The sequence below is a fragment of the Manacus candei genome, unplaced genomic scaffold (assembly GCF_025592945.1).
Source record: "Manacus candei isolate 608988 ecotype Guabito, Panama unplaced genomic scaffold, ASM2559294v1 h1tg000022l, whole genome shotgun sequence".
Lineage (NCBI taxonomy): Eukaryota > Metazoa > Chordata > Aves > Passeriformes > Pipridae > Manacus > Manacus candei.
The window spans coordinates 95,190-122,806 of NW_026138070.1; the positions used below are offsets into that span (position 1 = coordinate 95,190).

General features: G+C 41.9%; 2 protein-coding genes across 14 annotated transcripts in view; one reads left to right on the plus strand and one right to left on the minus strand.

Annotated features, from left to right (window-relative positions):
* Positions 1-16,983, minus strand: part of SLC45A1 (solute carrier family 45 member 1) — a 59,196-nt gene extending 42,213 nt beyond the window's left edge. For 9 of the 12 annotated variants that reach the window (XM_051786397.1, XM_051786394.1, XM_051786393.1 and 6 more), the window contains exon 1: positions 16,240-16,874. The gene's annotated coding sequence lies outside the window, so the exon portion shown is untranslated. The other 3 variants (XM_051786396.1, XM_051786386.1, XM_051786381.1) reach the window with 2 other exon arrangements.
* On the plus strand, positions 16,954-27,390 carry ERRFI1 (ERBB receptor feedback inhibitor 1). Of its 2 annotated transcripts, none has more exons than XM_051786399.1 (4): positions 16,954-17,083; positions 23,578-23,777; positions 23,904-23,980; positions 24,573-27,390. In XM_051786399.1, the coding sequence occupies exons 2-4, from the start codon at positions 23,656-23,658 to the stop codon at positions 25,766-25,768; spliced, it is 1,395 nt and encodes a 464-aa protein (XP_051642359.1). In that variant the 5' UTR covers positions 16,954-17,083; positions 23,578-23,655; the 3' UTR covers positions 25,769-27,390. The 2 variants fall into 2 exon arrangements, with proteins under 2 accessions (XP_051642359.1, XP_051642360.1); XM_051786400.1 differs by lacking the exon at positions 16,954-17,083 and adding an exon at positions 17,096-17,248.
* The last annotated feature ends 227 nt before the right edge of the window (positions 27,391-27,617 follow it).

Genomic DNA, 27,617 nt, shown 5'->3' on the forward strand with positions numbered 1-27,617 from the left:
TTGGATATTTATCCAGCTAATCTTCACCTGAAGACATTTAGAGTGTCTAAGTCAAGCAGTCTAGTCTTATGTTTCCTGTAGATGCTTTGCATCTGCAGAATTAATTTCCAATCCCTCATGAAATCCACCAAATTACAAACAGCACTTTTCCAATTACGCAGCCTTCACTGGCTTAGACACTCCTTCTGTAGAAAGGCAAACTTCAAAATCTACCACCTTGAGAGATGTTTCCGAAAGCTGCTTCTTCAAGTAGTAGGCATTGTGGATTAACAGTAGAAGCTGAAGCTGCTTCTACCACTGCTTCAAACCCACAAATATTAGCAAAGAATTGTTAATTCTACCCCAGCTTCTTTCTTTCCAATTATTCTTCCTATTCAGCTCCAGTTCCAAACCGAATGTAGAATTCAAGGTATATTGCAGATGGCAAATGACTTACCACTTGCACTTCGAAGTGGAGAAGCATCTTCTTCCTCCTTTCATGGTTAGTCTGCCAAAAGCAAAAAAAGCCTTCTCTGGACCCAAGAATACTCCTCTTTTCTTCTCCATACAAAACATAATGAGATTTTAAACTTCTAATTACTAAAAATTTAACTCAAAATTGCAAGCAGCTTTCATAAAAGATGCCTGGCAGAAAACACCTTAGTATTTGCTGAATTCGAACATAAACATGCACTTACTTATTTTAAAGCTACATACTTGAAAGCCTACAAGACCAGGATGCAAGGCAAGCTGCACTGTTTTACTCACCAGCTCCAGTAAGCCCAGAGAGTTACCTTTTCAACAACACAGGCAGAGATCTCTTAGATTTGCCGTGGAAATAAAAGGAATTAGCATGTTCAGTCAAGAAAAAGAACCTGCTGTTATCTATGCAGCTGGGAAATTGTGCATATTTGGACTGCAAACCTGGATTAATGCTCCTCTAGCTTCTACAATTTATACAGTTACATGAGAGTGGTCAAGAAGCTTAAATAAAAAAAAGAACAAATATTAATGGGTAAAAATCTCAGTTTCTTACCCTACTGAACAAAGCACCCTCACTAGAGCACTGCACATACTCTTTCAGACAGACAGTGACATCTTGGCTGAGACGTCAGTGGTTCTCAACATCCTCTCAGTGGCATGAGTGAAGCTACAGCTTCTACAAAGCCCTCAAATCTGGTGTTTGTGACAAGGCTGTGGGAGCAGACTAACAAGGAAGAAGGGCAAACAGCTGACCTATGAATTCTCCTCTGATCAGTACACATTGGGTCATTTGCATCGCCTCCTGCTCAAACAGGGCAACTCTAGGCTCTCCATCACTGATCATCTCCAATTTTTCTTCGTGTTTGTGTAAATCTATTTCTCTTCCTCAACAGCAGCTTTGTGAACTTCCATTTTCTTATCCTTAAGGATGCAGACAGTTAGCCTGACAGTGTTTCAGCTTCATAAAAATCAGCTCAGGATCTTTGCACTGCGGGTCCTTTATAGGCATGGATGCAATTTAGGAAGCGTTGGAGGAGGCAAATATTAGAAGCACACCTTGCCATGTCAACTTTCAACAAAACAACATTAACCTCACACTGATTATTCCTTACAGAACTTCTCCATTTCCTTAGTCTCTTAGCTCAGTAAGAAGCAGAAATGGTTTGTCACCAGAACCACTAGTGGCTCAGTAAGCGTTCCAGCTTTCAGCATTCTAAGCAGAGGAATCAGCCACAAAGGGTTTTTTCCTTTTCTTCTGATTAACACACTCAGACACAAGTTTGCACATGGCAAGCACTGCACATATTTTGGTATGATAAGAAACACCTGGCAAGCAGAGGCTGGAGTGATGAAAATCACCTTACTGATTCTGTGGAAGACTAACTACAAAAGAGTCCACGACGTAAGGACATTTCTGAAATTTAGCACATTCATCACAGCAAGGGAAAGCTGCAAAGCAAACTTGAACTGCCTGCTGTGACAACTCCAGAAGTTTTGTGCTGAGCTCAATGCAAGTAACTGCTCTAAATTCCTAACAGCACCACAAGGAATAATGGCAGTAATTGCATAAGAACAGAAAGAGGTAGTCTCTCCATTGCTAGTAGCAATACAGGAGTAGATATTCTGGACAAAAAAAAAGAATACATCTATTTCTGTGTCTTGCCTAAGGGAGGTCTCAATACCAACTTCCTTAAAGAAGGATGTAAAAAAAAAAAAAAAAAGCCCTACATGTAATAGATAACATAAATGTTTATGTTAGAATTCAGCAAATACTAAGTTGTTTTTTTTCCTCACAGAGAGAGAGCTAACCTGGTTATCAAACTTCCTTTGTGCAATTCCCCATCACTTTCACCCACTGTACTCTAGGTGATCCCCTTGGCTCCAATGCCTCTCTCTGATATGGAAAAATCACAACCACCACTTACATCAGAGCCTCTTAACAGCTCCCACTTCATAACCTGGGCCAATGTCTGAGGTAGTAGTTTTACCACTGGGAAAAATTAATCTTTCAGCAAGGACAATCAATAGGTGACCACAGGAGAGGACTGCTGGTGAGACAGGATCAATCATAACTGGAAATTTCAGTACTTAAGAAATTCTCTAATGTGAGTTTTAGAGAACAGCTTCACTACAGGTAAGATACAAGCTGCCCTCCTACCCACAAAGGCTTACTGTACTGAAGGAAATTTCTCTAACTACCTATAATGGTGCTTTAAATACACAGTACTGCAAGAACCTAGCCAAATGAAAGTAAGAATTGCGAGGTTACAGGTAGTATGAGACTGGAGTAATCCTTTGCAAAAGACTGTGGGCAGACTGCTCAGCACTCCTACCAACACAAAGCACCTGTGGACTGCCCCCTCTGATAGAACTGGAGTGAGGGTCCTCAGAAGGCTGGCAGTGCCCTGGAACCCATCTAAGCCAAATCTGCAGCAGCCTTGAAGAATTCCCATGGCATGATCTCTCTCAGTCAGTTAAACACAGAAGAAGTACAGCTGCATTTTCCCTGTTTCCACAGAAAAGCAGCATTGAAGGTGACACCTAGGATCAGCTTTTCTCTCTTTTTTTTTTTTTTGTAGTCTAGTTTCTTCAGAGACAGCGGCCAGATCTAACATACTTAAGAAGAGGAGTAGCCTCTTCTGAATCCTATCCAACCTGAAATACCGGCTTTGTTGGCCAGAGGCCCAGGTGAGGTTGTAACTGTGACACTACATGCAGTATTGTGGCTTAACCTTTTCCCTCCCAGATTGCCAGAATGCATTTCAGCTCTTTTGACATCTTAGAAACAAAGATCACTTCATATACAGCTTTTTATTTCACTTTCCATTTGAGCATGCCTAATGCACCGCTCTGCAGCAACTACAACCAGCCCAGTCCCTTCCAAACTCTGAGTCAGATGCTGGGCTGTGTCTTGCAAGCGCTCAGTCTCCCCAGCATCCCCAGGGCCAGAGGCTGCTGTGCCAAGAGCCTCCAACCTGTGTCGGGAGGGGCTCAGCAGCACTCTCACCTTTGGCCAACTGCTTGCTCTGTTCCACCCTTCCTGACTCAACCTCAAACAACAGCCAAGTGAACAACGTCCTTTTCTCTCCTACTGTTTGTCCAAGTAAGAGTCTGCAGGCTTACACATACGCAGAAATCCAGGCTGTTTGAATAGACTTATTTCCAGACAGAGAATCCTGCAACTTCGTGGTAACTTGAGATGTTTATAAACATTTCTTCAGCCATGCCACAGCTAGCTGACTAAAAAAAATTAAAAGTTAAACTAAGTGTTCAAACAAATTCCTGGGACACATTATCAGCAGCTGGGTCTGGCAGTTGGGAAACTCATTGTCTTTAAACACAGCAGCTGTTCAGGACTTTCTGCCCTTAGCTCCTTATTTGGGAAGATATCATCTTCCTATATTTGGGAAGAAATTTTAAGAGAGCTTCATCTGCCATAAAAAACCCCTTACAATAATACATGCAATTCATCATGCTAGCATTTTTAAAAGGGAACTTTGGAAAAGTTAAACATTGTGCTGGTTTTAACTATCATAGAAGCAAACAATGCACATGTATTCTGGGTTGGGTCACATCTGGAAAAATGGAATTTGAGCAGGTTGGTCAAAGGTGCTCCTAAAGCTTTCTGTTTTCTTGTGCTTAGAACAAATTGGATTGTATGACAATTTACAGTGGGAGAGACCTCAGGAGGTCTCTAGTCCAACATCCTTCTCCAGGAAGGATCACCAGCTATTAGGTCAGACCAAGTTGCTCAGGGCTTGATTCAGTCTGGTCTTGAAACCCTCCAAGTTGCGCAGGGACTGCACAACCCCTCTGAGCTGCTGGTTTTAATGCTAGACTGCTTCACTGTGAGGAAGTCCTCCCCTTTACACACATCCAGCTGCTGCTGATAAAATGGTCTTTTCAACCACAGAAATTCTTCTGACAACTTCCTCCTTTAGTTTTCTAACTTTCATAGTGGCATACTCATCTTCTCAAACCCCTGCTCTCATCTGACTCCTACTTGCCTCCTCATTCCTTTTGTTCGCCCTTGACTTCTCACCTTCAACACAGCATGCCCTACGCTTCAAACAGCTTTCTGCCTTTTGCTTAGAAATCCTCCTGCAATGTTGTGCTCTCATTCTCTCATCAGTTTACTCCTTAAAACTTCTCAGCAATAAGGATGCCTGGAGGTGCATGCAAAGACAGATCCCATGTCACCTTTTCTGCTCGAATTCCTTGGTGCAAGATGAAGGATGCCCAGCACTTTTCCACTCTGCAGGTAACTGCATCCACAAGCAGCACTGGAGTCCATTCTTTTTCGTTCCAAAGCATTCCCCAGGGTGTCGCAAAAAATCTCTCATAAGCAGACACCATGAACAGCAAATACCTCGTTTTCAGTTCCTGCTCTGGAGACTACCAGACATAGCAGTGCAGATGAAGCCACAACTTCTACTGTGAGACAATACTACCACGACTCCTGTGGCATGTGCTAATTTCTACAGAACTTTGGGCAGATGGTAGATGTACTCCAGCTGTGTAAGCCATCCCTGAAGGAATTCCACGTGGATTAATGGTAATGTGAGGAAAGTCCTGACAGACTGCTTCCCCACCCCCACCCAAGGGGAAAAGGATTTCAAGGACAACAAAAAAGATCACAGACTGGGATATCCCAGCTACCTTGACTACAGCAGTCAAGTCTTACTTCAGGTGACTCAGAGTTACTCAGCTATCAGGACAAACTATCAAGTCAACCCTTTCACTTTGACACCAAGAAATAATGACTCTCGTGACACTTCTTCCTGCTCACTTGCTTGTCAAATAACCTTGTTGATATCTTCTTTACAAAATAAATGCAAGCCACCAGAATCTGATGTACAAGCAAGCTGCTCCAGCTTCTCTCAAGTACAGATAGCAATGGAACAGTTGCAGTAATTTCCAAGAAACTGTAAATTAAAGTTATTAAATACGCTTAACATAATTTTTATGGCATAGAATATTCTTAGGCATCTCCATTTTAAAACAAGCAAAGTGGCTTCTGAAAATGCCATATAGCAAAAATACCTGGAGAATCACAGCATCCTGGAGCTCTGAGGCAAGATGCAAAGCCCTGCTCCAGTCTGGCCCAGCCACCTGGTATTGAAGTGAATTACAGACCAATACAGGTGGAGACTTCCGCTATCCATGCAACATCAGAGAGTCAAAGGGAAAGCTTAAAATAAGCTCATTTAACTAGGCTGAGTCTAATTTGTCCTAACTATGCATGGCAATTTCAAAGCATGTATTGAAGGGCACTAGGAGATGTGCCAGGTACCACCAGCAATTCCTTAGCAAGCAAACAGGTAGGGAAGGCACTATCCCTGGGACGCTTGCCAATATTATTCTTCTTGAGTACCCTACAGTAGGGTTGCCTACTCAAAAACCAGTTTAACCCTACCTGGCAATGTGTTCTAATGTTCTACTATAAATTTTGGTTTACAACAAACATGATTTGTTTTATATAATACAGAACACCTTACACAACTCCATGTGTAAGGTGTCTGTGTACTGCTTCCAACAGAAGCCACTAGCAAACATGGAAATAAAACACATTAGAAATGGGGCAGAGAAACCTTCACCTTTTGTCCACCATCTGTTAGGGATTCAGCAGTTGGCTCTAGTGATCTGTCACAGATAATAGGCTGATGATTGGCTTCCATACTCCAGGCCCTCTTCCTCCTCCTCCTTCCTTGGACATGGAGACACAGGTCATGCTGGACCAGTCCCTCAGAGCCACCATGAGCTCACACTGCCCTGAAGGGGCACCTTTGTTGGTGACTTCACTGAAACACACACTGCTTAAAGCCACGCGTTCCTTAGACTGTGTGTTTGTTTTAAAATAACCCATAATCAACTCATTCTAAGAACCTCCAAGCCTTAAATCATAAAACCTATCCTCCACCAACTCCTGGAAATTTGCCCAGAAAGAAAACTAAAAAGTCTGAAAACATCTGACTTGCTGACTGTTGAAATCTGGCAGCCATGGTCCCGCTCAGCACTTGAGAAGCCCTGGTGCTCCACCCCAGCAGAGGGAACAGCATCCTAACGCACTGTACTTCAAAGTAATCAGCTGGCTGCTCCCTCTAGCAGAGGTATATACTTTTATACTTGAAGGAGTTGAACAAAAAAGTAAATAAATTAATTTTCTTTCCTTCCAACCAATAACACAATAATTACAAAAAAGCAATGGCTGTTGCCATTTCTCAGAGAAATTTCTGTAAAAGCAAAATATACATCAAAACTATCAGTGTACATCAACTTGATAGGAGCGGTGTTAACATTTTAAAGTCAATACATTGACTACTCTACATTGCAGAGAAAGTAACTCCTATGGCCTCTGCTTGCTTTAGGAAGCAGAGGAGCTTCAGTGCAGATAACACAAGCTAATGCCTCTATGGAAAATCAACGTAAGTCAGGCCCATGCAATGCTGAACTGAGAACTAGCGGTTACAACTCAGAAAAGAGACAGCCAAGTCATGCCCAACAGCCCTACACCAGTGGCTCAAGTTGGGGCAGCAGCCAAAAATGAAAGGAACAGGAGCTTGTGAGGAGAGACCAACAGGGCTGCAATTTCCATCAGGAGCAGAGAAAGGATACAGGAGACTGGAAGGATTATGAGCCAGGTTAACAAAACTCATAAAGACGTTAAACAAGCCAGATCCTGTAATTGGAGAAGCAGGGGCTCCTGAAGAAAATAGCAGCAAATTGGGTTAGAGCGGATAAAAGAAAACATTTCTTTACACTTGTGAGCAGGAAACTCACAGATCCTGCTACCACCACCAGCAGCTGTGGAGGCAGCCACTCTCAGCAGGTTCAAAATGGGACCAGACAAATGCATGGAAAAACTCATCTGTAGCCAGAAAATACAGGACCAGGCAGGGACAGCTGTGGCTCCTGAGGGAGCACAGGAGGACTGGACCACAAAAGCAACTAGGCTTGCAAGCTTTCCTCAAAGTAGACTTTCCTATTGCTCCGACAGGAGTTCGATTACTGGCCTAGATGGACTGACCCATAAGGGCATTTCTCATGTTATGTTTATTCCCACACACAAATGGAATTGGATTCACAGTCAAACAAAAGACTCATATTCAGAACTTCAGTTAGTGCACTGTCTTGATATTCACACGCACACACAAGATTCAGAAAGGATGTTACTTTCACTACACATCTTTCTGGATTATCTTTCTTTTCCATTGAAATGTGGGCTGCCTTTTGGGAGCCAGCCACCTGACTCAGGAGACAATGCTGCTGAACTGCTGTCAGCTGCTGCACTGGAACACAGTACCATCTGACAGACAAGAAAAACGATTCTTAACATACTTACCACAACTGTGCCAGAGGTTAGAATCAGCATTAGTTGTGTATGTTAGGCAAGTAAATAAGTAAATACTTGCGTATACAGCGAGCAGCTTGGGAAAAAGACAAAATAATATATTTACAGAGTAATGTGCCGCCAGGTCTCCACATGTGAGCATTTCTGTGTGTGATGCTTATTTTCAAAGTTATAAAAAGAGTATTTAAGAGAAATCATTAACCTATCAGCAAAAAACCTGTCCTCTATGTAAGCCTAAAGTTCTCCATCAATATACAGACGGCATCTTTCCCTGCTAGAGTGTGGAAAAGTAAAGTAACTTGGAAAAAAGGCCTGTATTACTAGAAATCATTTACTAACAAAAGCTTCATGAAGGCTTTACTTTGAAACTATTGGTTCCAACAAGACCAGAATACCTGGGAAATCACACCAGAATTAGAAAGTGCCTGCATGCCAAGTCTGAGATTGAGCCACATACCTTTCCTTCCTCAAAAGACTATTTTGATAGCAGATTTGGTTCAGCTTATTTACAGGTTTGCAGATCATTTTTTAACTTGTCAAAACATATGCCAAGCATGTGTGCAGCAGCCAGATAACTTATAATTTAAGTAATTTCTGAAAACAACATGCAGAAACAAACATTTAATACAGATGATTATCACTTATACTTTGATTTTGGCTTCATACTACTATCTTTGCATCACTATATTTAATTACACTCCACATTTCCTTCATGATTCATCATTGCATAACAAACCTGATAGCTACTTTATGGGTGTGTTGCAGGTTTGCACAATTAACTGAGTCTATTGAACTGGAAATGACGATTTGTATTACCTGAAAAGATCATGTGGCTGCATAGTTTGTGGGTGTTGGTTTATTAGAATGGAAAGCGCCAATTAGAGAAGGAGAAAACAAAGACAAACTCATTATATTTTAAAGAGAAGTACCTATGACTTCCTGGAAATGCTAAAGTTTATCAGGGATAGGATTCCCAGGTGCTAAATTACAAAGAAAATTATTTTTCCTCTGTTCGTGAGCATGTAGGAATGGCAAAGGAGGAAGCACAGGCAATGGAGAGAGAACAAACACACAGCAATCCAGGAACAGGACAAGAGAGGCATTTCCATGCCAAGGCCACCTCCCCTGTCATTGCCACCTCCCAGCCCCTTCCCAGCAAAGTCTGCAGGTGCTGTGGGCTGCATGAGTAGGTCACACAAGCTGCAGCAAGGACTCACTGGGGACTGTGTGCTCTGCCCTGAGCCCAGAAACACACTCAGCAGATCCCAGAAGGAAGAGAAGGCGTTTCCCTCAACAAATACCAGCACCCAAATCCGCAGTGACCCTGCAGAGGGTGGAAGAGAGTGCGGCCTCAAGATGACAGCAATTTCTAGAGTTGAGGATTTAGGGTTTTGGCCATGTCCCAGGCCACGCAGGTGCAGCCTCACCACCTAGACCCTTCCACACTGCTCTCCCTGCAGAGCTATTTCCAGCCATACAACAGAAATACTTCTTTTCTCTCCATATTTTAAGCTCAACAGCAAACTCAGTTCGATCACACTTTACTGTTCATATCTACTTTCAACAGCTCCACCTCATTACCACAAATCCTTACTAAAAATATAAACATCAAATGCCTCCAAGCTGACTAAAGGTTACATATTTGACTAAGACATTCACACTTAGAAGGTGATACTCATGACAGAACAAACACCATATAATTTAAGTAATTAAATATGTACTAAAAACTCAAGCTATTTAGTTGCTCAAAATTCCCATGAATTATTCTGCAATGTACTTAAATCCAAGAAATTTCACAGCTTAATTATCCTTTGTGTAAATTTCTTAAATTTCAACACAGAAGTATTGAGAGTTTGAAAAAATACTTGATATGGTTCAATGTGGTATATTAGAGGACAAAGTATTTTTCGGTGGAGGTTTTTCTGTGGAGGCAGGGGGAAGAGCGGGGAAAAACACAGAATCAGGTTGTTCCCTTAATTTATATTTTTATAATCTTAGCAATGTTTATGTGAGGTTTGAGGATACTGAACAGCATACCAAGCCACTCAAAAGGTTATGTGTCATGTTTTTCACTCCTAAAAGCAGATTATTATTCCTACAGTATTAATAAATACTGCTTCACCTTTAAATCTTTTTTTTTCCCCCGCAGACTTCACAGTAGAACCAATACACATAAAATATCAACTGCTTGTCATGTAGGAGTGCTCTCATAAGAATATAAGCATTCAAGTAGCTTATTTTAATGTAATTATGTGCAAAGGTATCTGCTTGTCAGGATTTCCACTAACAGCCAGTTAATATATCCCCAGCTTTGCTTTTCCCACCCAACTGCACTGGCAACAGCTGGAAATTCCAACTGCCACAAGGTTCAGAAGTATGAACCATGCACAGGAGTTCACTCTGCAGTATTTTCAGTGCCTTGAAACAAGAACTGTGTAGGTGTTGGGAGTAAGCACAAGAGTAAGCTTATTTTCTGTCCAAATACACCAGGCTGGTGGGTGAAGTTAGTAAATCAAACACCAAGGAGAAAAGGGGGATGCAAAAGATTGCAAATGGTATGTAAAAGTTTGAGAATTATTGTGATCACATCAGCTTTTCCCCCTTCTTATCTGCTTGTAGCCAATGCTGCTATGCACAAGTGCAGTTAAGACCTGTCTTGTACACACACATGCAGATACATGTACAAATTCATATCACATATGTGTAAGAGTGAAAAGCTATTCTCATACCTCAATTTTTGAGATGTTCAATTTGAAATGTTTTGAGGCAACCTGATATTAAAGGCATGACCTTAGTTTTTACTCTAAATCTCTTAAAGGTTATAGATCACATATATATAATCTTAACTAGAGAAAGGGGACTAGAGACAACTTCTTAAAAGATTTCTAAATAAATATTTAAAATATTTATCAGTTATTTCATTCTAAGACCTGAAACGACGATTGTTGATTAATCTATCTCCCCGGCAAAATCATTAGGTTCTGTAGAACTTTAGTGTTTTATTATAAGGCACAAATAGGCACTCAGGTAACTAGCATTAGGCTCTGGGATTAAAGATATCATTCATAAACAGACATTAAAAACACATCAGATTTTGACACCTCCTGTATGGTTACCTGAAAGGGAATGAGTAGCTTAGACACTCCTCTTTTTGGCCTTGTTAATGACTAGAAAAGTTAATTGTGGTCAAGCATTAGAAAGGAAAAGCTTTCCCGAAGAGAGGTAAACAAAGTGTAAGTTGCATACTGTGGTGTTAGTTTTTGCACAACTAGTTAGGTGAATGAGAGTGGTGTGGATACACTTCTGCTGCACTCCAGAGCTGCTTCTGCAGATCCAAGATCTTCTGTCCCTAGTTATTTCAAATGTAGCCTTTATCAACCCTTTAGTAAGACTTTGCTTGGGAAAGCAAATCTAGTAAAAAGCAAAGCAGAAGGTGATCTGTGAATAAATCTTTCCATCACGAGAAGTCCTAAATTGTATCCTTATTTGATAGATTAATGTCACACTACTTGAGCTGGAACCAAGGCCCCTTTGCAGCTGCACCCCCGCACTGACACAGTCAAACCAGATTTCCTCACAGGCTCCACCCCAGGTTTCCCACAGCAGAGTCTCAGACGTCCTGATCCTTAAAAGAATTTAATTAATTCTTTAACTTCAACACCTCGGCTTTGGCTTGGATACTGACTTCCAAACGAAATTGGTTATCTTGTGGCTCTTTCACGAAAATCACAGTCTTTATCTCAACCAGAATCAAGATGTGCACAGTAGGAGTTAAACTGTGTGCAATCCTTACTTACGTGGTTGCATTTTATCTTATTCAGGTACTTTTATTTTGTGATAGCCTGAGAGTGTGAATCTACATATGAATGTTCAGGTTAAGGAGTCTGGTGGTACTCTCTTTCTCTAGTGATGTATGTGTTATGATAATGTAAACAAACTAGGTAGAGAATAAAATTCTTAGTTACATAAGTTTTGAACATCTATCACCCTAAAGTGAGGGAAATCAATTTGAGCATATTAATTTGAGGGGAAAAACACAACACATGTGGGACGCATTAGAATTGCTGTAGTCTCACTGAACTGACAGCAAGTCATAGACTGTGATGCAGGAGTTGTAAACTGATGTGCTGGTACACAAGTGGAAGAATCATACTGTCTAAATTACAAGCAGTCAAACTTTATACTTCTGTTCTTACTGTATGGGGCATGCTGTATGGTATACTGTGGTACTTGCTGTGGGATAGAGAAGCATAGGTGTGCAGCGAGGGGGCAGAGACAACGAGTTTAAGGATATTCTGAAATCAGAAGTGCAGAATCCTGCATTATAGGGTTACATACAATGCTAGGGTATTATACAACTGTACAGACCTGATACTGAATTTCAGCTTGGAACAGGAGCCATTACTCAGTCTTTGTGTGAACTGTCCCTCTACAAGACTTTAAAGCAATTGCTTTAAATGCTAATTTGCCTCTTAAGCCATCTCTAGAAACTGACAGAGATAGCAAATCTTTTATGCTTCAGGCATATGGAAGTGGTTTGTGATGCAAACATACTATCTAAAAGTGGATATACAGCATGGCTTTTGTGAGTTCTAGTCTGTGTACATTGATTACATCTCTGTCTGAATGCTGCAAATGCCATTTATTCAAAAACTAGTCACAGAGAAAAATCCACAAGGCTGTAGAGAAAGTGCCTTGCATCAGACTTCCAGGAATTGTGAGAGGATGTTGCCCACTGCTCTAAACATTTATCTCCTTTTTTCCCCCATACTAGGGCAATATTGGGTTAGGTGGACCTTGGGATTTGAGGCAGTATGGCTGCTTTTGGGATACATCTGTATGTTGCATTCCCTTTCATATTTCAGTCAGACTCTTCCATTGTTTTCTGTCTGCATAACTGGGTATGAAATTCTTTATTTCTGCTTACAAGATCATGTCCTTGTCTCTGCAGATGTATCCCTTTCAGGAAAGGACTATGCTGGTCTTTGAGTTTGGAGACCACAAAGAAGGGACCAGGGTTAGGAGAGTGCTACAAAACTTTTAGCGTAAGGATTCCTCATTTCTGTAAATGAGGAACATGTACATACTTCACTGGTCAGATCTGTATGAATGCAGTTGCACCAGCAGGGTATAGGGCAGAATGAGTGTGTTGCATTTCCAGTTTAGCCAGAAGACCCACAGCAGGGAGGAAATTCATGGGTCAGTAAAGGAGAGCTAAATTAGAGGTTAGCATATTCAAGTGTCTAGACAGCGAATACAGACATACTGCAAAATTCAGTCTGTCAGGGAGTGGAGAGTCTAGATTAAAAAGCCATTTCAAAGGCATGTTGCCTGGATGGGGTAATCATGTGCTCAGATTTTTTCAGCACATAAGCATAAGTTGAGTGAGGGAAGAGATCAAAAAAGGACACAAATATCGACACAGTCTGTAGCAGCTTAGACTGGAATGGAACTCGATAAATTAAAAATAGCTGGTTGTTCACACTTTTGTTTCCCAGAAATGGCCACAGCCACATCTGTTTTTTACCATCCATTCTGTAATATTTGAATGCCTTGCAGAAATGTTACATCCGTCCTGCTGCTGTAGAGACATTGTAATGCAGTCCTCCCAAACTGAGTTCATTCTTGCTCTCAGGCATGTGAACTGTGCATGTAAACTGGTCATCAGGAAGCCAAGTTTTAGTGGTGAAATACCCAGAGCTCACTTAGTCCGTTAGATTGTATGCTTTTAGGGCAGTGTCGAGAGGTGTTCCGCTGGAACAGGATGCTGGGCACATCAGCAGAGGAGTTGACTCAAATCCCAGTCTACTGTTGCATCCCATCTCCTTTCTTACACAGCCAGAGGGCTTGCTATCAGCTGACTGGCTCAGCTGTGTTTTTATGCCCTTTAGGCACAGTATCTCACACAAGGGTAGTGTTGAGCATAATGACAGTTTGGAGGAATTTCTTGGAATCTACCCATGTGCAGTGTTAGGGTCTGCAGCATTGCTGAAGTCCCTTTTCATCCTTCACAAAAACAGACTTACCTTTGTCTACCACGTTTTTTCTTTTTCAGTGTTCTTTTTCTGTTGTGCTCATCTCACTACATAGATGTTGTCTTTATGACAAAGCTAAGTGGCCTGCCAACTATTGGATGCATTCACACAGTGTTTTGCAGGTTGAGGTGTCTCTTCAAAACAACTAGAGGCCATGTGAATAGTACAGCATAGTGCTCCACTTGAGCTGTTATACCCTACCTCATAGGGGCTTCTGAACTGGTCCTTGCACAAGGTAAAGTTTATTAATTACTTAGCAAAGACACCAAGGTAAGGTAATTAAATTAGATCAGACAGGTTGACTGTGGAAGGAGCCAGTCCTGGGTGATTCGATGTACTGCAGCACAGACTGCTGTGGCCCTACGCCCACTGAGTCAACCTCCAGGCACACCGTGTTGCATTGCCAAGATGAGATTCGTGGATTGTTGTGGCCAAATCTTGTTTGTCAGGACTAAACAGGAACTCTTGAAAAATAACTAAATATTGTCCGCATCTATAGCTGTTGTGTATTTGTATTGGTAAGCTTAGAAGTCATCAGTCTTTTACAGTCATATTTGGATGGTAGGCTTCACCAGGATTGGAAAGAATGGTAGCGGTCAGCTCCTTGTTTCTTTGTGCCTTTTGCTGTGGCTTGTTCTATCATTTTTAGCTATTAAAGGTAAAATGCTATAGCCTGATCTTTTGATAAAATTGTTTATTTATAGAGTATGTTAAGGAAATTTCCCTGTCTGACCATCCAGGAGCCACTCTGGCAGTCACTCTCGCACCACCTGGGCTGGGACTGAGGCCCCTTATGTGCTTACCAGAAAGCATTGAAAAAAACCCCCCAAGCTTCCTGCTAAAGAACATCTACCAGAAATAAGTACAATTAAGCAATAATACAGCAGCACCTACAGTAAAAAAAAGTTGTTGTTTATGGAAGTGGGCTTACAAAAAAAAAATCACAACCATCTAAAGAATGACTGTACAGGAGCTCTAGCTGACATTTTATATCAAAAATAAATATCTATTGTTTTCCATTTAGTCTTTCAGTGTGAAATTTTACTTTTGTAATTTTCTATCTTCCTAAAGAGATTTTGCCTTTTTCTTCTCCAGCTGCTGCTTACACGTATGCTTTTCTTCTCTCAAAACAAACAGAAGCAGCAAATGAAAAATTTAAGTGTTTAAAACAGGAAGCATCAAGGGGACTGAGATCAGTGAAAGGGTATAGGCTGCAAAGTAAGCCAGAAATAGGACAACTTTAATCAAAGGACGTCCAGTATCTCTAGTATTCCCCTCTGCAAAGAGAATCCTTGAATGAAAGGTAGTATCATGAATGAAAGTCCATGCTATTCTTTTTTTCATAGAATTCAGACATTTCATTTATTAAATACAGATCAGTCTGCTAATCCATCTCCAGAACTGGGTACAATAGAGGTTTAAAGCATCTTTTAATACTACCCGAGCTGGCTTTTTTTAGCAAACTTGTTATTAACTAGTATTAACCAATCAGAGTGTCCAAGATTACTTAGAAGTTAGTCTTTAGGACACTTAGCAAATTGCAAAAAGTGGTTTACACATGCCTACGGAACTGTGAGGTGGTTGCAAAGAAAGGTGAAAAATGGGAATGTAACTGTCGGTGCAGAATTCAATTTCCTCTGTCCTCCACTCAGAACAGAAACTATTGTGACACCATTACCAAACATTTTCATCAGTAGAACAATGAGAAACTTAAGGCAGTGGGGTTTTAGGGAAAAAAGGCCATGGGTAAAGCTATTTAACAGTAAGAGAGAAAAATTCCATACCATTACATGCACATGAACTAACTCCTAAGTTATCTAACGGAATAAAACCTGGACTGCTGATAGAAGTACAGGGACCACTGGGTAACATCTGCAGGGAATGTCAGAAAGACCTCTTCCTGGATCAAAAATTCTCAGGCATAAATAACTAAAAAAGCCAAACATCTATTATTCCTCATGTTCCACCACGGAGGCACTGCAGGAGTTCGTCCTACTGAAGTCAACAGTCTGTGTAAGACATTTTTAAGACAACTTTGTCCTTTATATCCATTCATTATAACATCCAGGGCTATTTGCACTATCGGTGTGTATGTACATCAACAGACCAGAATTAAAAGAAAAAAAAGAAAAAAGGACTACTTTCTCCTAAACACATATATACAAACAGGACAATTTAAACTTAAGATAAGCATACACAGGTTATCCACAGAAACAATAAGTCGCAGTCTTCAAGTCCAGATCAAAGAAGTATAGCAAAGTACTTGGAAGAAGTCTTTGAGCAGGTACAGTTCAGCGCAAGCCACCATCACCAGCATGTGCCCAGAATAAAAACCACAGTGAAGTCTCACCATTAGTTAACAGTGTGCCCCAGTTCATCGAAACCACAAACCTGCACTTGTCTGCTCTCCTCCTTCCTTTCCTCAGCCGCACCTCCCTCACGGTCCGGGCCGCGCGCCCCGGCACCACCCGTGCTGGCCGGGTCGGGCCAGCGAGCGCCCCCTGCTGCCCGCGCGGGGCCACTTCCCGCGGAACTGCTCGCGAGGTTTCCCGCAGAGCAGCAGATGAGCGGAGTGAGCTGCCCTGACACCTGCGCTGGGAACGGGACCCGGACAGGCCAGGGTCGCAACGGAACCAGTAACTGTCGCCATCCCCGAGGACACGGGGACCCAGTGAGACACGGAGGCGGCGGGCAGCGGGCAGTTCCCCTGAAAAATCGACCAGGGAAAGTCAAGCAGACGGCCGGGGCAGGAAGGACTCCGTTTGCTCGGTGGAACAGCCGCCGCAGGGACAGCGCTGCCACAGCAGCCTCTGCTGGGCGGGCGCTGCCGCCTCGCCACTCGCCGCTCTGCGGGACCGAGCGCGAGCTTCTGGGCTCGCCGCGGTCCCCAGCGGTTCTCCAGCCCCACGCGGAGCCCGCCTGGCGAACATTGCTCTCGCTGAGCCCGTAGGCGGCCGGAGCAGCGCTGCCGGGGCCAAGACTGCCGCCGGGGACCGCTACAGCCCCGCTCCCAGCAGGGCTACACAACACACCTCAACGCCGCCATCGCCCCGCGCGGCCGCGGCCCCTTTAAGGCTTTTCCTGACAAAAGCGACGGGCGTCGGGCGGGGTCACCGGTGGCTCCGCCCCCCGCTATAAGGGCGGTGGCCGACGCGCGCTGCGGCAGTGACCGGGCGCAGTCGCGGCGCATGCGTGTGGCGCTGGCGGCCGCGCGGAGCTGCGCGACACTGTCGGGGTGAGTGACGGCCCCGGCGGCACCGCCCGCGCCCCGCGGTCACATGGCGGCGGCGCCCCCCGGCCCCGTGCCCGCGCACCGGGGCCGCTTGGCCGCGGCTCGGGGTCGCCCCTTCCGTGCCACGCCGGGCCCCGCCGCTGGCGAGAGGAGCGGGGGCCGTGGCTGGTGGGTTGGGTGGCCACCGGCGGCACACGCGGGTCGGGCGGGTCGCGGCGCCGGAGTTGGCCGGGCCCCGGGCACGGAGGCGCGGCGCGGCCCACGCCGGCGGGCCCGGTGGATGGCGGCGGCCCCGGCCCGGGCCGCGCGCGGGAGGAGCGGGAGCGCGTTTGGTGCCCTTGTGCTGCCGGGGTGGGGTTGGGGGGGGCACCGGGGCCAGACCCGCCGCGGCGTCGTTCACCCACGGGAGTCTGCCGGGGGGCATGTCGGATGTGACCGCCGCCGTGCTCGCCGCGGTGGGATTGGGCGCGCTACCGCGGCAGGAGTCTCTCTAGGGGGGATGGGACCCGCCTGGGGTCAGCGAAGCCCGTAACCACATTCTTGGAAATCAGCGTGGCGTGCCACGCGTTTTCTTCCTGACCCGAAACAGTATCAGTGCTCGTCTCGCTCCTGGGAGTAACAGGGAACCGCATTCTGGGCTCGAACTCTGTGCTTCGCACTCTAATTTAGGATGGCTTAATTTAGAATAAACATTTCTTTGTGACTTACCACCCCATTACACAGTTATCCTCGATTTTCTAAAATAGCCAGTCTGTGATGGTAAATCTGGAGACATCGCTGTACCCTTCCAGTACTGACCGTGCGTCTCTCGAGCCTGTGACGCGCAGAGCCTGTGACACGCAGAGCGAGCAGGCCGGGGGGCTCTGTAGACTTCAGTGGTCTCCTGTCACTAGTGCACAGACTAAGGGGCCTGTGCAGTATTCTGAAGTAATAAGAAAAAGATTATTATACTTGATCTAAAGATAACAGTACCTCATTACATATTAATAAACTGGATAGAAAAGGCTCTGGGGGCAAGATCTGTGGTCATTTTGGGAATACTTGAATGTTTGTTATACTGGAATGACAGGTGAAATGCATTTGTGAATTGCATTTATAATCTAGTTAAACTGCTCAATTTACCTTTATTACTTTATGCACAGACCTAGTTTTCTTTACCTATGTGGGATAATTTTCTATTTTCCTTTTTAAAATAGAAACCTATCTTTTGAGAAGGGGAATATGTCCTTGGTGAAGCCCTTTGTCATCCTCTGCAGTATAAGAATTATTTCAGAGGAAAACAGTTCCACTTCTCTGCAGTGGAAAACAGAATTAAAAGTTATCACACTGTGTCTAACACTATGGTTATGACTCTGAGTCAGCTATAAAGGAATTTTTATTTCCTGAATGTAAGCTGTCTGTATTCACATTAAAATTTTCAGGAGGGTGAAGTACCATACCTTAAGCATGCATCTGAAATCTGACAAACAGAGGCAAGGCAATTGTCTTGCTATTTAATTATTAGTTTTCTACTGGCGATTTACAGGTTCCTCCCATTTGCTGTGCAGGACTGCGAAATGGTAGCCCAAATTTTAAGTGAACTTAAACTCCTTGATGAACTGTGGTTCTTTGAATGTATTTCAAACTAGCTGACTTACAATCTAAATACATCATTTGTCTGCTGTTTAGTCGATTTGTCTGGAGTATACCCGTAGAATTAGTTTTATTTGCAGGCACCTATGATTTGAGCAGTTACTAAGTGATCATAGTCTTAAATTCTTTGCAACGGAATGGTCTATTTCTGGCTGGCAGAACGTGTAGAAAAGTATCTGGAAGTTAAGAATGCAATTCATTTATATAATAACTGCAAAGAATATAATTCCTATAAATGGAAAAATCTTCTGAGGCCCGTATCAGGGCATGATTTGGCCTGTGAGTCAGGAATACTGACCTGCACTATGGAGGTTTGATGCATAGTAAATAAGATCTAATTATTTATTAGTAGATTTAAACTAACCTTCTCATGAGGCTGTTTCTGCTAGGTGTCAGTTACTCAGCATTCATCTAGTTGCACAGACAGAAGTACTTAAGGGATGATATGAGAACTAGAGAACCAGAAATTTTTAGGGGTTTGGTTTTTTTTTAAGTATATGGAGTTCCAGAAAATATATTAACAGCTCTTAAGCTTTTAAAGTCCAATTGGAAGTCTGAAATGCTTAAATATTAAAAGGGATACCTCTATCTCAGGTACTTATGTTAAATAGAAAGTCAAAGGAGAAAAAGGAAATTACATCACCTTGTCAAATAAGGAACAGCTAGCTGGAGTGGATGACTTGTAGTGCAAAAATGTGCCCCTCCTCCTGTGAATTGCTTCTGAGATTTGTTAAAGATAATGTGGTGGCAAGGTGAGCAAAAATAGGTTGTGGATTTAAGGTAGACACATTTCTTCCCCTCCCAGAAGGGGTAAGTAGGTCTTACTTTTTTTTCCTTTCCCTCTTTCCCATTTCTTACAAGACGTATCTCAGCTTCTCTTCAAGAGTGTTGCCTTTATAAAATCTGTCCAAAATTTTTTACAGGCATTCAGAAATCTGTACAGCAAATTGCTGTATTCCATCCCCATTTAGTGAAACATTTTAGAGTGTGCTTTGGTCTACTGTGCGTACCGGGAAGGTTTTCTTCATTATGAACTTGACTTGCCTCAAATATTTGGCTGCATTGGGACTGGGAGAGCAGGGAACAGAGTAATAAGGTTCTCTGTGTGATCAGTGATAGATGTTGAGCTAAAATATATGCAAGTGCTTCTTAGTTTCTAAGAGGATTACTGTTGTTGTAATGCAAGTGTTTATTGATATGTATCCGTATGAAAACTGCATATTTGTGATGTTTTCTGTAACTCACCACAAAAATTTTTCCACATATTCCCATATACATTGTAGATACCATTATGTACATACTCTACTGTTTATGGATACATTTGACCATTTTCAGCTTACACACAGCTATCCTGTTATTCATCACTCACTAGTTCAAGTTTGAAAGTATATTTGGCCTTGTAAAAAAAAATTAATCTCCAATATTTAGTATTATTCATATTTGTTAATGCAAACAGACCTGAACAATTAAAAAGTGTCTCCTTTGTGCTGTTGCCTTACAATGAATGGTGTTGGTAGCTTCCTTATGCATCAACAAATCTTTGAATTGCCTTGGCTTGTATCTGCCCTGTAGAAATTACTAGCTGTAGTTTCAGTGTGAACTCCATTTCTTCAAAAGTGCTTCAGTCTTCCTAAGTGCCATAATCGATGCATAACTAGGCCAGACAAGCAGAGTAACTGGAAACCCATTCTGTGCAAATGAGCAGCACACGAGTGTGAGATCAAGAATGCTTCATTACTGCATAGTGTCCATTTTCTTTAGCAAATACAATTTGATGTTTTTTATGGTTAAGTTCAGATCCTTAAATTTTTAAGGAGGCAGGATTGGGACATCAGTTACACTGAGAATTGTTGATATTTATATCTTCATGACTGACTTTTGTAAATTTTACTGGTTTTTAAAGCCAATTACTAGAATATAATACGTACTATTCGGCTTTAGTAAGAGTGTGCTGTCTAAAATACAGAGTTTGTACTCCTCAATTACATGTTACATGTCTCCCTCTTAAGATACTATGTCTTCAAACAAGCTTATGCATGTTTTAAAGTATAAGCAACAACTCTCTTAGACTCCACTGAGAAAGTAACTAGGTGGTTTATTGAAAGAATACTATCTCTTGATAGTCCTAGCTTAAGGCACTCGGGATAGTTTCATAACTCTGAAATGTCAAGGCAGATCACCTTCTGTGAATTCGCAAAGAGGTTATTTTTAGAATGAAGCAAGTTGTATGGCTGCAAAAATTGTCTGTATGTTTAAAAAATAAAGACTGATTGAAACAAGTGAAAATTACCTTTTCCTAGAGTATGTAAATATATGTCATTTTAGATGTTAACCTTAGCATTCCAGAGGGATATCAGAGAGGTGATTGTGCAACCATCAGTCTTGAGAGCTGAGATTTATACAGCATTTGGGAAGCTGACACAGTAATTACCTGCAGTGGTTTTGGCATGGGAGCTGGTGGAGGTTGGGCCTCTTAATAAGCCCTGCAAGGGTTGTATGTTAACACAGCACACTACACGTGCTCTCAAACTACAGCAGTTGTTCCCCCTGTCTGATATTTTATATTTTAATCAATGTCTTGCTCATGGTCTTGTCGGGTCTTGCACATGTGCTGAAGTGGAGTACTATAATTTGCTGCCTGATCAGTGTTTTGTACCAGTGAGTCTTTTTTAACTTGTAACTTGCATTTGACTTCAGAAATACCGAAATAGACAGTAGGCATTAACCTTAAGCTCACTTATTCATTCTCCTTCATTTCTTTTGCAGATTTGTTGCTATGGGATAGGATCTGAGGCATAAAAAATCATTGCTCAATACAGTGTGAGCTGATAAGATGGATGTTTTATTTGCAAGTTACATTAACATGTTAAGAAGTAATTTTAGAATTGGTGCTATATGTGTACTATGCTGCTTAAGTCATTTTGACAAATGGGTTCCTCTAGTGTTCTGCTCCCCCATAAACAATGGTTCTGCTTGTACTTACAGAACTATGTTATTGCTTCCTGGGGCTGTATGTTTATATGTAGTTTCCTGATGAAGATCTGCAATTCCTATTACCAGGAAGGGTCCAATTTAACTGCGTTATACAAAAACTTCCAGCGTTAAACTAGCTTTTTAAGGAGGTTGTCTGAAAAGAAGAACACGGTCTTCACTAAAATCAGGAGGGCTGAATGAGGTAGGACTATGCCGCAGCAGACAGAGCACTGGTTCGTCCCCTATTCACTTCTATGAAAGCCTCCTGTCCAGAGTTATTCTGAAATGCCTGACTAAAATATATGGGATATCTGGCAGTGAATTAAAAAATCCCACTTCTGTTGACACAATGGTGATCACTGAAAGTCATGATCAAGAAAACCATCAGACTCTTAAAGAGAATGCGATTGGGTCTTGCACCTCATAAACATGCATACAGTCAGAATCTATTTTGCATATACTCTTTTCTTAAGATGATCAATACTAGACCCAATTCAAATTTGGAAAAGCATAGCAGAGTTGGTCTTTCTCAAATAGTTGTTTATAAATGGCAAATAGAGGTGCTGGACTGCAAACTAATCCCAGGGCACCTGGTTATAGTCCTGTTTACGAGTCTGCCCATCCCTCGTGCTGCAAGTAGGTATGATGGATCTTTCCTCCTAAAGGAAAAGGAAGGTTACACATCTGCATAGAAAGCCTGGTTTAGAACAGATTTACCATAAGCATAAGCTATTAGCTGTTTCTGTACCCACTGCAATACCATACTGTGAGGGTTTTTCTATGCCAGTATGCAGGAGCTGGCCCTCAGCTGTTGGTGGAATTCTTTTGGAGGAGGGGTGTGGAGAAGTTCACATTAGTATTATATGGTCATATTATTGATTTTCAAGGGAGATACAAATTAAACTGGTTTCGGTGGGGTTTGGTTTGGTAGGGTTTGTGTGTGTGTTTTTTAAACAGCCATATAGCACCATATTGTACTTGCTGAAATCAGGCTATTTGTGTAGATGAAGCACAGACCCATAGAACATCTTGGCTTATAGTTTTGGACTTAATTTTTTCTGCCTTCATGATGCTGACTAATTTTACACTGCCCCTTCCCCTCCCCAATAATCCTTTCTGAATTTCCTAAGCAAAGCCAAGTGAGTCAGTTTGTTCCTTAGACTCTGATTACTTACTCAATATATAGTAATTGCCAACACATTTTTTCTGTTGTAAAAGGGCCAGATAAAGCATTGTTCACACGTTCAAAATAGATCTGAATGCAGCAGTATGGTTTCAGTGGCGATTATTTCGAATCACTAGATTTCTGATTTGTTTGAAATAGCTAGAAGACTTGAGGCTGTTTTAAAGTATCTTAATGCTTACTGCTTTATATAAAAGAAGTCTTAGAATTCCAGTTCAAGTAGTCAGTAATTCTGTTTATTGGAGCAAAGGCTATGGAAGGTAATACTTAACAACAGACTAGGCTGTTATTTGTTGGCTACACTGGAAACTATAAACTCTTTAGCAAAAAGATAAAACTAAAGATAGATAGCAATTAGAAAGTTAAATAGATTGTTCTAGAAAACTTTTTAAAAGCCTTTTTTGTATTAATAACTAGTAGTTTACGTACAAGAACTGAAGTGTTGTTGATGCACAGTTGCTATATATCAATAGCTTTACTGAACGTGGGTTTTTTTCTATACAGTGTAATTCTCTAAGAGAACTTACCTATTTTTTACTTCAATTCTACAGATAGACTCAAAGCAAGAAGTTTGGTCAGGTTTTTCTATTGGCAAGTAGGACAGAAGGCCTTTCTACTGAGCTGTTTAATTATTTGAATACTGAAATTTCAGATGAGAGATGAAATCATCAGATTTGCATTTCTGATATTTATGTCTTCTCTGTTGAAGGGAATGAAAACCGCAGGAAACCTGTCAAGTACTGAATATCTAAGGTCGTCGTGAGACATCACCAGAGAACGCTGCACAATGTCAACTGCAGGAGTTGCTGCTCAGGAGATGAGAGTCCCATTAAAAACCGGATTTCTTCACACTAGTCAAGGCATGGGGAGTTTGAAAACCTGCTGGGGTAGCCACAGTGGATTTGAAAAGTGAGTGAGGCTAAAATTTTAATCTGTTGCATCTTCAAGTATATAAAATGAGTATGATGAGTACTTGTATTTGGTGACAGACCTATGGTTTGTTTACAGTGAAGGCTTTTTTTTTTCTTTTTTTAGTACTTTCTTTAATGTGGACCCTATAGCAGTGGCATATAATTTAGGTCCATCGACAGAGCAGCATTTGCCATCCATTGGTGAGTATAAAAGACTGACACACGAGTGTTTAGAAGTGCAGTGAGTGGATTGTCTGTCTCCGGGCCCGACGCAGACCCGTCCCTGGCTGCGACGGGCGCCCCCCGGTGCCAGAACGGAGCATTTCAAGAAAACGCTCCTATTCAAGTCCAACCAAAAAACCCACTTTTAAATAACATGATGAAGTTCAAACAAACAAAAACACTCCGACACACCTTTTCCTTGTACTTATGATGCCTTCGAGTTGCCATTACACTTCTGACAGAAAAACCATTTACTAAAATAGCACTTGTTCTGTTGTAGTCCTATGCTGAGATCTTTGTAGCTGTAGCTCTCTCTTGCTTATGCATGGGGTCTCTTGAACTACCTCATTTAACTGGAGCACTGACCTGAAACAATAAAGTAATCTGCTGCTATCTTAACTAAAGCATAAATCCATGACCATAAGAGATCTGTAATACCTAATTTCACTACTGTAGTCATTAAACAGACACTACTTACTGTTGCATTAGAAGGCATTAAATATGCAGTGGTAAAGTCATGTGCTAGAGTGTTACTTAGAAAAGTGTCTCTAAGAATTTTTCACCTTTTTAGGGCACTCTTCCAACCAGGCTTCCATGAATGACCACATTGCTGAAAGTTGCATCCAAGTCCCATCTCAGAAATCCAGTCCACTTCCTGTAAGTCCCAAAAGTGAACTGACAGTTTCAAGATATGAAGACCATCTCGTTCCTGGCTTTAGTAAACTATCATTAACCATGAGCTGTGTTTCTGAAGAAACACCTCCTCACATGGCAATAAAAAATGGACCAATTCAATTTCTGTCTACATCTTCCAATGATCGTAGCTCCAGGCCTCTACCCCCTCTACCTATTTCTGAAGACCTTACTTCAGATGAGGTTGACAAAGAAGTGGAATTCCTGACTAGCTCAGATACTGACTTTTTGTTAGAAGATTATGAACTTCCTCCTTTTAAAGCCAGTGCTCCAAGTCGGCGGAGCTTTAGGGGCTGTGGACAGATCAACTATGCATACTTTGATACTCCAGCAGGACCAAAACCAGAAGATTCCAACCCTACACAAAGCCTAAATGTATACATATCCAGTATTTACCCTCCTCCACAGCAGCTGCATCGACGCTTGCGAAGGTCCCATTCTGGGCCAGCTGGATCTCTTAATAAACCAATAGTAAGACTATCTGGACACTTAAACAGGTCTTCTCCAACCTCTGATGAAGATAAACCAGAGATTCCACCAAGGGTTCCCATACCTCCAAGGGCGCTCAAACCAGACTACAGAAGGTGGTCAGCAGAAGTTGCTTCTAGCGCGTACAGCGATGAAGACAGGCCTCCAAAAGTACCCCCAAGAGAACCTCTGTCACACAGCAATTCCCGTACCCCGAGCCCCAAAAGCCTCCCATCATACCTCAATGGGGTTATGCCCCCCACCCAGAGTTTTGCACCTGATCCTAAGTATGTCAGCAGCAAAGCTCTACAAAGACAAAATAGTGAAGGATCTTCAAACAGGGTCCCTTGCATTCTTCCAATTATTGAAAATGGTAAGAAGGCCAGTTCAACACACTACTATCTGCTACCTGAAAGGCCTCCATATTTGGACAAGTATGAGAAATTCTTCAGAGAAGCAGAAGAAAGGAGCTCTAACACTGAGGTTCAGTCCTGGTCTGGTGACTGCACAGCCACCTCAGCTCCGACAAAACTGGACTCAAAACCGAGAATGGACATAGGTGGTCACCTGAAACGAAAACACCTGTCTTATGTGGTTTCCCCGTAGTTTCTGGGAGCACAGTCAGTCCCAGCTCAGTTGTTCAGGATGGAGCTGACCTTTATCATGTTACAAAGTTCTTATGGTTCTCAGATAATGAAGTAGGAGCAGTTTGACCTCTGAGAACTGGAAAGTGGATTGTAAAGTCCTCTTATGCTGCATATATTCGATATGTTTCTTAAGACTCTTTTTGTTTGTCTAGGTATGTAAGCTGAAAACCTACAAAGTTCCCATACAAAGAAACATGGAGGGATAGTAGTCACAGCTGGCCAGTTGTATGCTACCTAGATGAACGTATTTGGTAGTCACATTATCAAAAAAAAAAATAATTAAAATCGAGCTTTGCTGATGAGTCACTTATAAAGCAGACAGCAGACCAAGTAATGCAGTACAGTTTTTGTATTGGGTATTTTCCAAAATTTCTTTTATACAGTAACCGTACTGAGAACAGACTCTGTTCTCTTTGACTAGGCTATGTCAGCCTGATAAGAAGGTAACTGCAAGATTTGATACCCACTTCAAGACTTGACAGGCATATTGGAAGCACATTTTGAAAGTTTAATCTATTTTACAAATTAATTTGATGCTAATAGACTTTTAAAGTGAGTTGGTTTTGTGGATTCACTTGCTAGACACACTTGGCTCAGTTTTGCAGTTTTTCCTAGAAGAGACTTGGACCAGCTATTGCTAAGCCTCTGCTGCTGCTCTTTTCCTGCTGGATCCTAGATACGTGTGAGAGTGTCCTGAGCAGCCACACGGTTGCTGTCAGGTAGGCAGTAACAACTGTGTGCTCACCTAGAGTCTGAAATTCTGACTGTATTAAATACAGAAACACAGCACAAGCTGGTCTTGTGTTTTTGTTTCTGTTCAGTATTTTAGGGGAGGAGGAGGAGGGTACGAGGGAAAAACATGATTCCATTTATGAACAGTGTCAGTCCCGTCTCTTGCTGCTTTGATGCTGCTTCTTGCTGTTTAATTTTTCTTCACTGTGCCTCAGCCATCCACTGAAGTTCACTGAGGTGCCACATTAGCAGTTTCTCATGCTCATTTTGGTTACATTTATCCTCTTACAGAAAAGCACAAGAGAAAGGGTGCTCATTAATGGGGGTACAGAAGATGAATGTGTTCCTCCTAACAGAAGTAAACAAGCTGTTTACAGTTTAAACTGCTGAATGAGATGTTTGAGCTATTTTAAAGCTTACTTTTTATTTGTTTTAGTACAAACTAAATGAAGGTGAAATACATGCTATAGAAATGCACTGATATTTCTGCATCATGTACAGTATTGAATAAAAAATAATTCACTTTGTATTTTGAATATTGTCATGTCTTGAGTTTAATAAAGTTATAAAATACTTATTTATGATACATTTTGGATTTTGCTTTATTGAATAGTGTATGCAATTGTGCATTTGAGTTCTGCATTTACTGCAAAGTTCAAAGTCAATAATGTTAAATATACAACAAATGTTGAATTCACCTTGCATTTAATTAGAATTAAGACTGCTGCAGAAGTGTTCAATAACTCACATTGCACACTGTTAATTTTAATGCCTCGTTACTGCCTGGTAGCATGTTGTCTATAGTTTTGTGCTGGCAATAAAACATTCTGTGAGATTAAGTTATCTGGCCTAACATGAATGACTTTGGTTTTTTTCTAGAGTCACCCATAGCATGTTAGCCACCATCATACAGAAAAGAGAGGCAAGGAGTGTTCCTCTCTTCAATTTTTCACCTGGAAAAAAAAATAACTAAATTGTACATTAAGGGTCACTGAAAGCGAACTACTTATATTCTGAGGATGAAAAAACTTTGAGTATAGATAGCATGGTTAGAAGGGGAAAGAAATTGTGAATAC